Below are 18,346 nucleotides of genomic sequence, written 5' to 3' on the forward strand. Positions count from 1 at the left end.
AAACCAGAAACTTGCAGGTGGGCGATCTTCGATAACGGCGGTGTGGTTCGGTTCCACCATCACCCCCCCCCCACCCTCGCAGACAGAGGGGGGGAGAGACTCGTCCTGACAGAACAGAGCGCTTTATGCTGCAGGGATCAGCTGCTGCCAGCAGGGTGTGCTGATGAGACTCACCCTCAGTGCAGCTCCAGCGGCCAGCCGACTGCTTACTTAACGCTACCTGTGCAACACTGCCGGTTATGCACGTGCTCTATGCCACACTTCCTTAAACTGCTGGTAACACGCTTCTCACTTTGCATTTTTAAATGGCATCCATTCATACAGCAGGACATTTACTAAAACATTTCAGGCTAAGTTCGTCGCTCAGCGGTACAACAACAGCGTCCTACCTGCGAATCAAACCGGAAACCTAGAAGGCAAATTCCCCAAGCTTTATATTACACTACACTATATAAGGCATTTATATTACACTACACTATATAAGGCATTTATATTACACTATACTATATAAGGAATTGCTAGCATGTAATTGCACAAGAGTCTGGAGTGACTGATTAAGGAAAAAATCAGGAGAAATTTGAGTGACAGGCTGCTATTTTTCCTGATTAATCGAGGGGAACAAATCAGGAGGAATCTGAGTGACATGCTACTATTTCTCCTGATTTATCAGGGGGGAAAAAAATCACAAAAAAAAAAATGGAACGACAGGCAACTATTTTTCCAGATTAATCAGGAAACAAATCAGAAGTCAGGAGTGACAGGCTACTATTTTTCCTGATTAAGGAGGAATCGGGGGAACTCCCATCCGGTCTGCTGACCCTGAAAGGCAGAGAAAGACCGAGACCCGGGGGACCGGTGGGATCTTACGCTCTGGAAGACGTCTCCGAGGCCCTCCTCCGCGTCGCCGTTGCTGGTCACCGGGATCTCGGCGGCCGCGCTCCTGGGAGAGTCTTCCGCCATCTCTGCCTGCAGCGGAACACACCCTGTGAGCTCCACCGCTACACTGACCACACACACTCCCTACAAAACTGCAGCAGCGGAACACACCCTGTGAGCCCCACCGCTAGACTGACCACACACACTCCCTGCAAAACTGCAGCAGCGAAACACACCCTGTGAGCCCCACCGCTAGACTGACCACACACACTCCCTGCAAAACTGCAGCAGCGAAACACACCCTGTGAGCCCCACCGCTAGACTGACCACACACACTCCCTGCAAAACTGCAGCAGCGAAACACACCCTGTGAGCCCCACCGCTAGACTGACCACACACACTCCCTGCAAAACTGCAGCAGCGGAACACACCCTGTGAGCCCCACCGCTACACTGACCACACACACTCCCTGCAAAACTGCAGTTCACTTACCACAACATGTACAAAACAAACCAGGAGAGAGAGCTTGCATATGCTTTTGTGTTTTTTATTCTTTGGAATTTGACATTATTTCTGTCCCTTCGTTAAGAACGCATTATGATTCTCTGGATATCTATACACGCGTTTTCTCCATACCCATATTTCCAAATGTCATAGGCCTATTTGTTTCATATAAAAGCCTGTATATTTCAAATCATTGTAAACTCTATACTTGGGCACAAGCACAGCTACTATTTTTGTCCGTTTTGCATCCTGTACCCATCACATGGTTGAGTATTTGCATTCACGCTGTTAGTGTGAAGACCCAAGGAACCGACTGGCCCTGCAAAAGCAGAGGCATTCCGTAGGGTGTTTGCCGCCATCTAGTGGATGATTTTTCCTGTGAGCGTCAACACAGTCAGTTTGACCCATTGATATCCGGGCTTCACATGCTCAACCCTGGGACACCCCGTGTCTGCTGGCTTTCTTTACAGACAAAATTCCAATTCACACAGTCTCACGTGCAGTTATCACATCTGTAGTCTGAATTCGCAGTTTCGACCAAAATAACAGCAAAGTACCTACATGCGTAGACTGAAGTCACGCAAGAGCTAATAAATCAGATCAGTTCTTTTGCTGATGGACTGATGCGTTCGTTATCTGTGACAGTACCAGCAGAAAGCGGTTACAGGCCTAAACGGTTGGTGGTTGGGTTTTAATAAGCATTTCAAAATCAGAAAAAACATTCCGAGAAACCAGGTAGACCAGACGGTCTGGTGCACACGATGCAAAGCCATTCATTTAACATTTTTTTGAAACCATAGGTCCATCAGGGTTTGTTCTACATCAGAGCTGACAGGTTATAAAGTGGAAGAATGGTATTACCAGCATTTTCACCAGCCTGAAAATCTGGTTCCTTATATGAAGTAATAAAATCAGCCTGCAGCCCATTGTACTTTCCCCAGTCACCTGCCCTGGGTACAAACGTCCCCTCCCTGTCACCCTCTGACTGCATAAAAGAGCTGCTTGTATTCATCTGCTACATGCCAGAGACACCACAGCTCCTTCTGCTGAAACAGAGCAGAGCAGAGCAAAGGCCTTCTCTGTCATACACTGTCTCAAGCACTCACACACAGCGTTCTCTCTCACATACACCAACACACTTCCACACACACTCTCCTTCTCTCACACCCACTCTACCACACTCTCACACACGGTCTCACACACAGTATTCTCTCACACACACTCTAACACTTTCACAGTCTCTCTACTTCTCCCTCACACTAACACTTTCACACTCTCTCGTTGTCTCACACACCCTAACACTTTCACACACTCTCTCCTCCTCTCTCACACTATAACACTGTCACACACTCAACTTTCTCTCTCACACACGCTCTCTCCTTCTCTCTCACATACAGTACTCTAACACACACTCATACGCTCTCACACACAGCTTCTCACACAATGACTCTCATAGTCTCTCACACAGCCTCTCTCTCTCTCTCTTTTTCACACACACACACACACACACACACACACACACACACACACACGCACTCTTCCTTCCACAAACACATGGTAGAACAGTGAAGCCAGGACAACACCGGCTGCAAACGGTGATGAAGCAGCCTGGCCATTGCAAGCTTTGGTCAGACTCAGTACAACACAGAGCCTGACAGAGGCCCAGATATACAGCCCATGCCCCGAACCCCAAGGCCTACCCCACCACTACCCCCACCCCCATAGCCGCCTTCTATACAAAAGAAAGAAAACCAGCACTCTTTTTCACGCGTTACTTATCACCTTTTAGCTTAGCGCCTCAGCGCCTGAGACACAGGACAATGTGTACCTACTCGCTGTGCAGGTTTTCATTCACTGTATCCCCCCCCCACCCCTCCCCTCCTTCAAACACAGGAAGAAGACCAGGCATAACGTGCTGCCATGTTATGTTACTCCACCTCAGAACATTCTGTCACTGGGAGACCCTGAGGCTCTGGACACTCCTAATTTCCAAACCGCCGGAGTACTCACTGAACAATAGGGCAGCAGGAATAAGCCAATCACAGTACGTGGCATACCAACAGTGTACATACCGTGGGTGAGGGATGCCATTTTATCTTGGGCCTCGGGACATAAACAGACAAGCAGAACACAACCGTGGATGATAACGAAGACGAGCTGGACCCGATTAAGGAAAACCTTGTTATGCTAAATAAAGAACATCACAGCAGAAACTTAGAGAGCAATCCCTCTCTAAGATTCTAACAGTGCTCACAGATAATGAGTGGGAATAGGCTGGGACTGTGTGGACGGCACGTCAGCCTTGATTGATGCTGAAGCGCCAATTTGTCTCATCGAACGGGCGGTCTCCAGCCGTCAACTTTGTCCGAAGTCTCCCAGCTCACACGAAACGTCCTCACAACGCTGCTGCAGAGCAGTGGCAATGTTATAACGCTGACAAAACGTTCCAGTAACATTGTGGGAACATTTTGTGTCAGTTGGGGTGTCCTCAAGGCTGGAGTCTCTCCCTCTCCCTCCCCCTCCCTCCCTCCCTCCCTCCCCCTCCCTCCCTCCCTCCCTCCCCCTCCCTCCCTCCCTCCCTCCCCCTCCCTCCCTCCCTCCCTCCCTTCCCCTCCCTCCCTCCCTTCCCCTCCCTCCCTCCCTCCCTCCCTTCCCCTCCCCCCCTCCCTCCCTCCCTCCCTCCCTCCCTTCCCCTCCCCCCCTCCCTTCCCCTCCCCCCCTCCCTCCCTCCCTCCCTCCCCCTCCCCCCCTCCCTCCCTCCCTTCCCCTCCCTTCCCCTCCCCCCCTCCCTCCCTCCCCCTCCCCCCCCTCCCTCCCTCCCTCCCTCCCCCCCCCCTCTCCCTCTCCCTCTCCCTCTCCCTCTCCCTCTCCCTCTCCCTCTCCCTCTCCCTCTCCCTCCCCCTCCCCCTCCCCCTCTCCCTCTCCCTCCCCCTCCCCCCTCCCCCTCTCCCTCTCCCTCTCCCTCTCCCTCTCCCTCTCCCTCTCCCTCTCCCTCTCCCTCTCCCTCTCCCTCCCCCTCCCCCCCCCCCTCCCTCCCTCCCTCCCTCCCTCCCTCCCCCCCCTCCCTCCCTCCCCCTCCCCCCCCCTCCCCCCCTCCCTCCCTCCCTCCCTCCCCCTCCCTCCCTCCCTCCCCCTCGCTCTCCCTCCCTCCCTCCCTCCCTCCCTCCCTCCCCCTCCCCCTCTCCCTCCCTCCCTCCCTCCCTCCCTCCCCCTCCCCCTCTCCCTCTCCCTCTCATCCTCGGCCACATGAAAGCGCACTCCAGCATGCGGGCCACTAGAGCACACACATTCTGATTAAAGGCACAGGGTACTGCAGTTTGCGGCATAAGGACCTGATTATGCCTGTGATAACAGGTTAGACCAGAGATTGGCAAGGAGCGCTGTATTCGTTTCTGGATTACATGCCAACTTTGTCTCTAAATTATTTAATGAGCCCAATAAATTTGTAATTGATATTTTAACCACATTTCCTGATAAGCTCGTGAATGGCAACTGAAGGCCGCTACTGTGTCCGGTGTACATCTCATTGTGGTCAAATCCGTGGTTAAACGAGCGAAAGTCTATTCAGCTAATTAGCTTATTTTGCCAGTGTGATCGGTGACAGCAAGAACCGATTTGCGCACTGGCTCTGCAGGAATGGAACCGCCTGCCCCAGTGTCAAGTGCAGGTTCTTCCAGTAGGGGGAGCGCTTTCGTGTGACGCAGCTTAATGCCTGTACATAAACGTAGCCGCTCCCCTGGCTCACAGCCAGGCTCAGACTGCCAGTCCCCCCCCCCCCCAACAGACTGAGACCGCCACTGGCCCCCCGCCATCTTCACAGCAGGGGACCGCGCTTTTGGTCTTGGCCCACACAGGTGCAGCGTTTGTTGTTATCTCTGTTTCTTGACCCCATTTACATGCTCCCCAGCCCTAACCCTACCCATTTCAAGGCCAAACAGCAATGAGGAAGTGAAACGCTGCCAGGTTGTAACTGCGCTCTAAGACCACAGACAGATTTTTTTTTTTTTAAATAATAATTTTAAATGTAAAACAGCACGGGCAGGACACAGGAAACGTTTCAGAGAGTAACAGTCAGGGGAGTGGCTCCATAGGGGCAGCTTGATAACAAGATCAGGTAGCATCAGCATGAAAGAGAAGGGGGCACGCCAAACCCACCCCCACCTCCCCCGCGCCCCCCCTCAAAAAAACAACAAAAAAAAAACGACAAGAGGTGGAGCAGCGACCTCGTTTCAAAAAAAGGAAGGGACGTGCTGCAATTTCCCCTCCACTCAAAGGGCCTGCTAACGCCTACATTTGGGCCAACAATGGTGTTTAGCGCTACGCAAAAGAGGGCTGAACCAACACGAGCGAGCGAGACGCGGGCTTTTAAATGGCCGTGACATTCGACGCGCTGCTTTGATGAAGGCTGCGTTGCGAAGCAGGAAGCGCGCACCTGAAACAAACTGGGAACACCTGTGGGAGTGGGTCAGGTCCACACAAACACGGGCCGTGCCAGAGTGTCGCGTTGCCGCGCTACTGTACCGACCTGCGCGTCCAGGGCCAGAGCTAGAGTCTAGAGTTTCAGCTCTGAACTCACTCTCTGAAGCAGAGCATGGCAGCGTAGTATAATGGGTAAGGAACTGGTCTTGTATCCTAAAGATCACAGGTTCAATTCCCAGGGGTGACATAGCTCAGGAGGTAAGACCGATTTGTTTGGCAGTCGGAGGGTTGCCGGTTCAAACCCCGCCCTGGGCGTGTCGAAGTGTCCTTGAGCAAGACACCTAATCCCTAACTGCTCTGGTGAATGAGAGGCATCAATTGTAAAGCGCTTTGGATAAAAGCGCTATATAAATGCAGTCCATTTAGGTAGGACACACCTTGAGCAAGGTACTTAACCTGCATTGCTTCAGTATAACTCCAGCTGTATAAATGGATGTAAAATAAATAAAGTCGCTCTGGGTAAGACTGTCTGCTAAATACAATGTAATGTAATTACACTTCAGTGATGAATCCATACTCCTGCATTAAAATGAGACTGGGGGGCGACGATACATCGATCCGGATCAATGTAATGGTTCAAAGGGCAGTGACTCGACCCAAACGATGCAGCATGCAAAAATCTATCTGCATCGTTACGAATCACGGAAAAATATTTAAATAGTCCGTTGTATTACAGCGGTTTGCTCTCGAACAACGCTGCCAAAATCAGTGTTTATGTTTCCGACTCATCCTCACCCTCACATTTTTCCTTCTGGTAAACAAGTTTTTGCACTCTCAACCTCATTCTGGTTGTATGTGTGCGTTGTAGCAGGACTGTGTTAGCTGGCTCATATATATCAAGAGTTTCTGACTATCAGATTGCACTATCAAAGCAAAATGTGTCATTTTGACACTGCCGTTGTACCCTTGAGCAAGGTACTTGACCCAATTGCTTCAGTGTATCAGTGCTTCAGTGCTCCAAATGTACAAATGGATACAACGAAAACCTACTATGTAAAAGTTGTGTATGTCACTCTGGATAAGAGCGTCTGCTAAATGCCTGTAACGTAATGTAATGTAAATATCGCACCATAGTCTCAAGAATGGAAATCACATTCTATTGTGACGGAGTTTTAAGCCCCTAAATGAGACTCTCGGTGAGATGTAAATAAATGATACTCCACAGCGTGCCTGCGTCACAGTGTGCGGTCGGAGCGAACGCACAGACGGATCCGGTAGCGGCCGGCATGAATGATTAAGGGGGCGCAGCGAGGGCTGGTATCCGGGGCGATCGGCCGCCTGCCCTCCCGCGGGCCGCTCTGGTTGCAGCTCCAGGGCCTGCTGGGAAATCAGGCAGGACGCGGCAGTGGGTACACAAACCCCCAGTGCCCCGTAACCTGGAAACACGCTAAAGGAAAGGAGGGGGGGGGGGGGGGGGTGACGACGATCACCTTGACAGGTGAAACAGGAAGTACTCCTCAACACCCCCCCCTCCACCTGGTTCCCTCAGCTGAAGCCAGCCAGGACCACCTGGAGGGGGCGTGGCCTGCCCTGAATGTCAGTCACTCGTTCAGGCTCTCAGGTACGCTCACCCGCAAAGGCAAGAACATTCCAGAAGCACTCGGTAAAGTGGAGCGGCAGACTACAAAGTGCAATACCACCCTCACCACCACAGGAAAACCACAGGCTGGCCATACTGTGACTCTATCACAGGCAGATCCGAAAAAAGGCACAACTTCCTACACAGCGCGTTCGCACTCACATTTGACACATTTAGCAAAGGCTCTCATCTGGAACTTAGCAAACAATTTTTACACCCGTTTCCAAAGCTAGATATTCGCTCAAGCAAGCTGGATTACGTACGTTGCTCAAGCATGCAAGAGCTGTGTCCCAAACTGGAATCAGACCAGCAACATCTGTGTTACTAGCTCAGTTTCCTGTCATAGGACACTGCCGTCCACAGCATGCCAATATGGTACAGCAAATACAACCAAAGCATGAACACTGAACAAAATAGCCACAAAGCTAGCAGAAGGGATAAGGGCCTGTGCAAAAACCCTGTCAGCAATTTTACACTTTAGATTAAACTTGCATCTAAGGTTAAAGAACGCAGTATGGAGTCATATTCATTTCAGCAAAATAGGCCAATGCCAAAATCAGAAAAACGGGGCTGATCAGAACTTCTGAATCTTGCAATAAAATATGAAAGAAGGGAATGAACATCTACTTTAATGCCAACACAACATCGTAACTTCAATGTACAGCAACCGTACTATTTATCTGAACCATTCTAATTACTACACCAAATTGCCCAGTGCACAATTACACAGCGCAAGCTGTCTCTTGCTCAGACAAGATGCATCATATTAGGAACGACAGGGTGGCATAAGATCACAGATAACAGCAGCCCAAGTCCTGACTTGTGTCAACGAGGATTCACCGGGTTGCATGGCAACAAACGACCCTGACATGACAAAACTCTCCCCAACACTGTCTCGAAAAGTCTACAGGTACAATCAGGTAGGCAAGAATCAAGGATTGGAACAGACATTTGGTTTATTTCCTAGCACTACATGCTGTAGGCATATGCTTAGTCCAAATAGCCACAAACACAAACACAAAACTACTAGAAATGGCTACACCAGCACAAAATGGCTAGAAATGGCTGCACAAGCACAGAAAGCAAGAACCTTCAGACTAATCAGAAGTAGTTTGAAATAGAAGAGAAAAAGAAAGATTTGAGAGTCGATAAGGTACTTTAGTTCATGTTGTTTATGATCAATATTAAGACTGTAATACAACAGGAGTTGTATTAAATGCATTAAGAGTTGATGCACTTTGGAATATTGTCAAATAAAAACAGCATGAACTTCGTACGACCCACTGATTTGTAAAGACCCGCTAATTGAGCACGGGGTTTGATAATAAGTGTGTCACCTTTCCCTCAGGTTCTGCATCTTCAGAATCCTTCTGAGAATGACCCTCTCCTTTCGGAGTGTCAACACTGCCCATCACAGCATCTTCGCCGTCATGTTTTCGAGCCTCCTCGTTATGGATCTCGTTATCGTCCTCATCATGGATCTGAACATCTTCATATTCTCTTTCAACATCCCCAGCATCCATCTGGGCACCACTGTCACCCGTTTGACCGTCCTCGTTATAACTTAGTGCTTCCTCGTTAATGTTCTGCGTGTCCTCGTTATCGGTTAGTGTCTCCTCGTTATCGGTTAGTGCTTCCTCGTTATAGTTAACGGTCTCCTCGTTATCCGTTCGAGGGTCATCTGCCTGGGTCTTGTCGGCATCAGCCTCAAAACTAACTTCAGACATTCCTGAAAACAAACAAGACAGCGGGCATGAACAGGTCCTTCACCGTTACCCACCACAAACAGCCACTTCCTCCGAGGGTCAGCAGTGTGATACAGTGGGTGGGGGTCTGGGATGATAGTGTTATACCTGAATAAATAATATGACAATTGTATGTGTATCTGCTAAGCAAACATGTAATATTATGTGACCGTAGGAGATTATCCCAGTCTTCTTTATGTTTTTTTATGTCTTACATAGCATTCAACAGAATGTAAGTGCTATTTGGTATGTTAGCTCTATGGGGGAAGGATAGACTGCAATACTCTTAAAGGTTTGTGGATTGCTGAGGACAGCAAATGATTTTGACTGGTGTAAGCAAGTCGGTGACTGACAGGGCATTTCAGCTCCAACCATTACAGGGTCCAAGAAACCTCACTCAGTCATCACAGGAAGTAACAGACAAATGTGTGAGTGTACGGTTTTATGTGCTGTTCAATGTATACTCGGCCTATATCGAATCGGGGGGTAAGGGCGAAATGGCACTTCCAGTAACTGCTTCGCTGGTAAACGGCACTAATGTTTCCTGAAGGACAAGTCCTTATCAGCAAGTTTGTTACATATACAGGCAGGATAAGTAGGCTATGTGTGAAGTGCAAAAGGTAGCTCTGTGTTCAACCAATTCCAAACCAAACTGAGCATTTATACAAGAACACCAACCCTGGATAAATGAAACTGCCAAATTCTATAGGCTACTAGGAAGCTTAGGTTTAGGCCTATATTATGAACATCCATTTCTTACATTTCCTTACATTTCTAACTCTACCAATGTTTCTTAATTAATCTATGCCATGGACTTCACAAACCATAATAGTGTCCTAACCTTTATAAGAGTTTTAAACTCAATGCATATACCTTTAAAGATTCAATTCTTCTTTTCACACTTTCATAATCTAAAACTGAAATAACATTATAAAAAACGAAGATGGCGAATTATCAAGTTAACTTGTTCCATCAGAGAGCATGTATGTGCACTAGCATCCTACATGGCTGAAATGATTGGTATTGAACTCCCATCATGCTTTGTGGCATTACCATAAATACAGAAGTGGAAGAGGGTTGAAAGGTCAGTCAGCTGTTGAGCCCTGTTAGTGACATCATCCTGTGGCAGTCTGACCTAGTCTGGTCATGAGACTGACCTTATTAGTTTGTAAGGTTGGGGGATAATACTGGAACTGAAGCGGTTTTTTTTTCCTGTTGTAAGACTGCTCAACTCTTAGCGATCATCCTTTAAAATATGACAGTCCATAAGACAGATAGTGTATTACATAGTTCAAATGTGTTTATCAGAACAGGTTAGTAACAAATGTTTAATAAAATAATAGACCCAAATGTTGTAGTGTGGGCCCCACAGGCTGTGTGGTGAACATGTATTATTCAGCTCCTTGTCAGAAACCTGCACGCAGGGAAGGCTTCTACCCATTCAGGACTCCAAAGCAAGATGGCTGTTATCCTCTATTATTCTGTGGACAGGGACAGTGAATCAGCCCCCCTGAAATAGCCAACATGACACACATAAGGTTAACTGCTCAAAGAGATTCCCCTCCCTCAGACAGAGCCTGAAAGCAACAAATGACTTGCCCCGCCTGCTTTCTAAAATGGAGCAGCTTAAGGCCTTGCCTGCTGGCTTTCCAAGCTTCGACATAAGGGATATTACATCATTGACACACAATGCTGGAGTTCAGACGCGACAAGGAAAGCACACTCTTAGGAAACATTTTGCACGCACACGTCCAGCAAGGAAGCTCTCAAGCATAGCCAAGATTAGCCAATTATCTCCGTACTAAAGGCTAATTCAAATGGGAAAAAATATGGGCCACCACAGGAACTCTGTAATTAATCAGTTTACTATAAAGAAAGAAACTATTTGGCCACATGAGAAACCACAAAAGCCAAGCGCAATCTCCCAAAAAATGAACGCTTCAGAATACCATTTCCCTGAGGACAGCATGTTCAGTTACACATCTTTGTATGTATCAGTTAAAGTAAAAAAATGTATTACCTACTGCTATAACAAACAAAACAAAAAACAGACCAAGAAACAGGCCAGGTGATGAGAATATGTCAATAACCAATGACTTGCAATATTCACAATCAATTTTACAATTCTATTCAAAAGCAGACCCCTGATGCATCCCCTTTGAATACATCCACCAAATGGGCTCCATCAAAATTAAGAGTATCGTGCTAAATTTTTGTTGACTTGACTTGCAAGTGGATGGTAGCTAATGTCAACCAATACCTCTCCAATACCCTCCGGCCTTAAATACAAAGGGATCCATAAGAATTCTCAATATGCTTTACATTGTAGGCTATTTATTTTCATGAATGTTCTCCCCCACGATGTTGCTGTTGTCTGTTAAGTTCAATGAATAAGGTTTCACTCCTGTAATTTCCACAAAGCCAACACAACCTAAAATGGTAAATACATAAGTAGCATATTATTAATAATATGTCGGCTAGTAAGTAAGTTGGTCTTGGTGAGGCATATGCACTGAATCTGGACTGTTCCTAAACCACATGTTAAACGGCTGGTCTCACGTGAAGGGTGGAGCACCCTTCTCTGTTGCAGAATCTAAAACTTATATCGATAAGTAGCTCCCATGCCATTCTCAAACACCACCTGAGCAGCATTCATCTACTGGCACATTTTGTTCCGTTTCTTGCCCTTCATTTTTTGCTACTCTGTAAAGAGTCTTTGTGACAGTTCTGAGTAAAAAGTGATATACAAATAACATTTAACTGAACATTAATGTCATAAATGAGTCTTCGATCTCTTTTAAAGCATGCGTTAGTTCCGGACTTTGACTTCGCAGTAAGCCGAGCAAGCTAGTCACAGTAACTATAGTTACTTAATTGCCACTGCAATTCATGTAGTGTAATGAAGTCAACAAGTACAAGTAGCACTGCAGCTACACTAACGTCACTGCAATTAACCCAGAGAAAACGTGAGCCCTGTGTACCAGAGCATGCACTTATTGTCCTTGATATTTGCTATCAGATATTATTAGTTAGAAATATGACGTAACGAGACGTCTAAATTAGCTAGCTAACACTGACAGCCTTAATAAAGCAGACGCGTTTGTGTCTGCTTTAGTTCATTCCTAATAAGTTAAATTGCAACTCGTGGCGCAACTGTCCAACACATTAGTTACAATAGCTAACTTATAGCTAACTTAACTTGAATTTCCGCAGTTAGCCAGCTAGCGCTAGTGAGGCTAGGCTACGTTAGGTAACACTACTTAAGTACAGCATTGTTAACTCGGAAACACCTAACAAAAGCTTGCTTGTGGTGTCACGCTGCTCCTTTAAGAATATACAAGGAAGATGTCAGGGACACGTAAACGGTAGTTATCAAGCCTGTTAGCGTACAGCAGTTCCGCCACAGAATCAGATTTAGCAAACGTTAAATGTAGTCGAGGATGTAGTAGTCGATGCAACTTAACTTAGGTTACCTTAGCTAGCTAACTATCCATGTTAATGCAACAGTTCGTCGGATAGCTTGTTACCTAGTAACATGCAGGTTAACTCCTGTTGCTAGCAAACTAACTAACTTGCATCAGAGAAGCCAGTACAGTAGTCTTGGAATTCACATAGCTAGACTTCCTTAGTCTAACACTTCTTGAATAACCCACATTTCCCTTAGCTATCTAGTTAGCTACACAAGTAAGCTAACTGGCAACATCATTAGTGTCTTTTGAATAAAAGTAAGCAGTTAAGATATCAGTTAAGTTAATTTATCTAGCATAAACGTCCAGCTAGCTAACATAATCGGAAATCGGGTCGACTTCAACAGCTAGCTACACCGTGCTAGCTAGCTAGTTTGCAATACTCCAAAAACGACAAAGTTGGTTATCAAGCCATTAGTGTAAATTCTGTATACTAAGCTAGCTCGTTAGATCCCATCAAGTAACTAACTAACGTTAATATAGCTATCAATTTGATGACGGGAGTTCTGAACTCGCTAACTTTGTTCACCATGAAAATCAACGCTGCAGAATGTCATCGCAAAGCACTTGCCAATAACTAAAGGGAACGTTAACGTTACCTAGAGAAATAACAATGTACCACTGAATTGTGTATTGCAACGTTAGTTATTTTGCAAGTAATGTTAAACTAACTTTGGGGTTCTTTCCGCTACTGTCCCCACGGTGTCACTACACACCCCTGACAGCAAAAGATATGGTTCTCTAGCAGGCTAGACCAACAGACAGCGTTTTAACACAATTGTTGCTCACGGGCTAGCTAACTAGGTAACGTTTAAAAGCGACATGGACTTAATCGCACGATGTATTTACCTGCTAATATATTCCAAAGTACTAGCTCCCTGTTGGGTTTTGGAGACGCTTTCCCTCAGATGCTCCTTTTCGTCTTTTTATCTAGATTAAACTCTTTCGCTGTAACTGTACTGCGCCCATTGGATCTGTACTCAATTCAATGAAGTCGTTCAGACCCGGAAGGGGACGGATTTCGGGATCGACACCGACTATTGTAAGAATGGACATCAACATCCGGGAGTTTCTTCCATAATCTTTTTGCAAGCATGTATGCGTGACTAACTTTACAGTGAGATATCGAATAAGTTACATTTCTCAAATATTATTTGTGTTGGGCTGCCGCCACGTTCATTTAAAAGTAACTTGCTAACTTGTTTGAACAGCTTGGCGAGCAGGAAAAGAACGGCGTCGCCATCGGAAGAGGGCGGGCGAATAAACTGGGATATGTTCTTTCCTCTGCCTGCACCTAGGTCGCCAGCGTTTACTGTAATAGTTATACATTTGCATGATTAAGTTAGATGAACATTTATTTGCAGCACTGTATTTGTAAGCATTTGAAGTGTGCGTTAACCGGCTTTGGGACAAAGGATAAGAATTTTAGGTGACTGCAGTGGTCGATATTTATAAAGCAATACAAAATCTTAGGAGAGAGAAAAAAAACAGGACATAAGTAACAGTATATTACATACAGATGCAGACTTTGAGGCCTGCGTGTGCGCGTGGCGTGCTGGTTTTCAATGCTTAATTTACGACATTGACTAGAATCCACACACATATCAGGAAAACCTGTTGGTACGAGTGGCCTCCAGATGTGGAGGTGTGCAGCCCCTGATATAGCATGTCAATTAATATGCTTGTTTACGTCTCAAAATTTACAAAATTTATTTTTATTAAAACTTACACTTTAATTGACATTAATGCCTCACTGTGCATCATCATAATGTTTGACCTTGTACAAAATAATGATGAACAATAGTGTCACACTTATTTTCTGAAGGAATGCTTCTGAAGGGGTTTTCACTCATCCACCAGTTTAGATCTTGGAAACAAGGTGTGTGAATTTTGGATTTTCTAGCCAATTTATGACTTGAAAGAATAACTAATATTATCTCTTGTCCTCACTGAACATACTGTAGACTATACACTGAATGTCATGGTACACCACAGCACCCTTGCAGTCAGCTGTATTCATGGTCTGCATGGTACTCCAAGCAAGAGTATTAAACTAGAAGTGATGGGTACAGAAGATTTTGCCTGTGGTAAAAAGCTGATTCAAAAAAAAAAAAAAAAAAAGCTGATGGTACAGCACAAAACCCCAAAGTAGGGTGTTATACCACATTCCAAATCACGTATTTGACCTCACGGTGCTGGTATTTATGCAAAAAAATATATATTTTTAAATCTAAAAATTCTAAAATGTAAAGTTTAATGAACATACAATTTTAAAAATGTATTCCCATTACATGCATTTATGCAGTGCAACTTACACAGCTTTTACATAGCATACACTTGTGCAGCAGGATATATACTAAAGCAATGCAGGGTAAGTACCTTGCTCAAGGGTACAACAGCAGTGTCCTACCTGAGAATCAAACCTGTGACCTGTATGTTACAAGACCAGGTCCTTACCCATTGTACTACACTGCCACCCATTTTGGAATGGTTTATGAGGCACACACTACAACACTTATCATAAGAATTTATACTCCTCCAAAGCATGCAATTTCACTGTCACTTCTTTTTACACATCAGTCAAGAAATTTGGCTTGGAACATGCGAGCATGAGTTGGAGGAAGACGCTTCTGGTGCAGCTCAGCGTATTGCGAGTGCCCAATCCACCAACAGGCGTCGCTAGTGAGCAATGAGTCACAGTTGGCATTTGCACGATTATTATTATTATTATTTTGTTTAATTTTTTTGCTTCATTTTAAAAAGGTAGGCCGTGTTACCCTGGCTACACATCCCTGACAGCAAGTGATTCCCAGCAGACATCAATGGCGTTTTGCACAATCCTTTGTACTGTACACTGACAGTGAATATGAAAGATTAGGAAAAGCGTGATAGGATCTGTGAGACTAAAGGGGTCCCTGTAAACCACTGTCTGGTACCACTGGCTTCACAGCTATTGTGCTGTAATGTTGAGTTCAAATAAGCCTTTCCATACACAGCCAATTTCACCACCAATTGTAAATTGCTAAATGCCTGTAATGTAATATAATGTAATTAAATTACTTTACAATTGTGTAGGAAACTGGGCTTTTAACTCAAGAATTTGCCGTTTTGTTTCCCAAGTGGTGCGTTCCTGTTATACCCTTGAGCAAGACACTTGCTCAAGGGTAGAACCTGCATATAACCTGCATTGCTTCACTAAATATACAGTGGTGTGAATTGATTGTATAAAACGATTGTATTAAGAATGTATGCTGTGTAAGTGTCTCATCCGTTTAAATGGCTGCGTATTGTACATTATGAAATATTTTAAGTTGCTCTGTTAAATTCATGGTTCAGTAATAAAATAAACTGATTGAACAACTAGGAAATATGAATTTGATTTGCTTTGTGAGAATATCTTTCAAATATTTTCTCATTCAATTTTTTAACTTTGTATTTTATTTATTTTTTCGTTAACACTGGAGGCTAAGAAAAACGTTCTGATAATCTGATTGACTTGTGGCCACAGTTGCACATATTTTCCACAAGGTGGAGGCTCTGCTCTTCTGTTCAAAAATATGTACACTGATTTTTGTTTCAGCTGAACATTAATTTTCAATTAATTATCTGGATTAAGTGGAAAAAAAGGTCTCTAATTGATGCGTTTGTGTCATGATTGGGGTCAATTCAATTTCAATTAAGTCAGTTGAAGAAATTAATTGAGTCTTAATGATTGGGAAAAAAAGTTATTTCAATCATGAATTGAATTTCAATTAATTTCCTGGGTTGACAGAATTGAAATGGAATGGACTTCATGGTTGGAATAAACTCAACTTTTATATTGTTCTGCATGAAATTTTTGAACTGAGGGAAGTTTATTGACTGTTATTTGACATAAAACAATTAAACAGACATAAAACAATTAAACAGAAATAATATTTTTCCCACTGAATGCAATGATGAGGTTTATTTACATTTTTGTATTAGTTGTGAACTAATTATGTTTGGAGGTTGTTATGGACTTATGGGTGTTATGGGGTATTTCTGTATTAATGTACGTTTAAGAATAATTAGAACATGTTTTAGGATATGCAGGTTGATGATGCAAATGAATACCCTGTACCCATGTACTTGCTTTTGTGTTAGCGCCCATAATCTCACTCTCAGTCACTCTGCTCAATATTTGCGTCATGTACAAGGCCTTGACACACACACAGAATCAAAGGACTCTCTGAATGGGGACTCATGGAAGCATAAAGCCTTCTCTTTTACAGATCTCCTGGCATGTACTGGGTGCGCATCTCATGTTGCAGAGATCAATTTCTATGTTAGTGTTTGTGTCGGTCCTTGAAGGGTGATGAAAGCCAAACCCCTAACTGACTGAACCCTCCCTTGCCCTGGGCAACGGCATCACCAATTGTGCATCACCCTCTGGAGCTACCGGCAGTGGGCATTGGCACATTCTAAATTGGTCAGAGATCGTGGGGGTCATATCCTTGCACCACAACAAATGAACCACCAAGCAGATTTTTTTGTGGACCTATGATGATCATGACAATAATTCATGCTTGCGCAACTGTGCATTCTCTCTTCTTCAGCCAGTGGGGATAAATGCTCTCATAAAAGGCGTGCCACATCCTGACAAGTATGATGTCATGAGTTAAGGTGTCACACCAACTGTGGCATGCCCCAAGGACGTTTGTGATGCGCATACAGTAAGGGTGCCCGGTCACCTTGGGCATTATCTCTGTAGGCCTCTTCTGCTGCTGATTAGTTTGTACTAACCCCACCTACATTACCTTGTCTGCCACACCTCTGTTGTGAGGTATTCCAAGGAATGGCTCTCTCTATTCCCTGGAATAGCCCACAGCAGAGGGGTATTTCTTAATAATGGGCCATTGTAGCATGAATTTTGGAGGAATTTACTCTAACATAAACCACTCTACCCATGGCAAGAAATAAGTTTTTTTCTTTCCTGCTGACGTGGACTTGGTTATAACCAGCCAATGACGGAGCTCAAATCTGCAATGTATTGGCTGTGGGGCCCAGCTGTCTCTTGTGACAGGCTCCTTTATAGGCTGATTTACTCAGGAGCCCTCTGGTGTTCATTTATCTGATCTTTTAACCCTTTCTCTGTGTCTCCCCTCAGCTTACGGCATATCCATGCACGTATTTGTCAAATATGCTTTTTCACTTTTGTCAAGGTAGATACATTTTCCAGGTCACTGCAGGTGAAAGTTCACGCTGCCTGTACACCCGCCTGAGAAAAGGATAAGTATTGAAATAATTTAGGCACAGGAGAAACTGAACTTTCAGCTTTCGTTTGAGTCTGCACACGCCTGCAGAACCCTGGCTTCGTTTGGGCAGGTCGTGCCTTGCAGTCGTGATTTACCACACGGTGATAAACGTTCACACGGGAGAAGCAGTATTCACGGTGGAGCAGAGTTAACAGTGACCGGTCACAAAGGGGTGTTATTGTTTTCAGTAATGAAGTACAACTGGGGAGATGGGCAAAAGCAGCTTGATTCTGTTGAAAGAAAGTTGTAATCTTAAATTAACCCATGTAATATTCCTGTTGTTGAAAAAAAACACTATAATCATAATTCCCAGATTCCCCAAATGGTATGTCATGAAGGATTTTTAAGTTATTTTGCTCACTACAAGTAGCAGTATGAATTAAGGAGCACAACAGAGAAGTAGTTGAGAGAGAACTTGTA

General features: G+C 44.9%; 1 protein-coding gene across 3 annotated transcripts in view; it reads right to left on the reverse strand.

Moving 5' to 3' along the window:
• The window catches only part of arfip1 (ADP-ribosylation factor interacting protein 1 (arfaptin 1)), a 30,351-nt gene extending 16,587 nt beyond the window's left edge, over positions 1-13,764 (reverse strand). The window contains exons 1-3 of one of the 3 annotated variants that reach the window (XM_035419001.1): positions 13,500-13,764; positions 8,776-9,167; positions 868-966 (exon numbers count right to left, since the gene is read on the reverse strand). In XM_035419001.1, the coding sequence (XP_035274892.1) occupies positions 868-966; positions 8,776-9,165 (489 nt within the window). In that variant the 5' untranslated portion in view covers positions 9,166-9,167; positions 13,500-13,764. The remainder of the gene's footprint in view (positions 1-867; positions 967-8,775; positions 9,168-13,499) is intronic. The other 2 variants (XM_035419002.1, XM_035419003.1) reach the window with 2 other exon arrangements.
• Positions 13,765-18,346: the final 4,582 nt, after the last annotated feature.

This window comes from Anguilla anguilla, chromosome 5 (assembly GCF_013347855.1).
Source record: "Anguilla anguilla isolate fAngAng1 chromosome 5, fAngAng1.pri, whole genome shotgun sequence".
Taxonomy (NCBI): domain Eukaryota; kingdom Metazoa; phylum Chordata; class Actinopteri; order Anguilliformes; family Anguillidae; genus Anguilla; species Anguilla anguilla.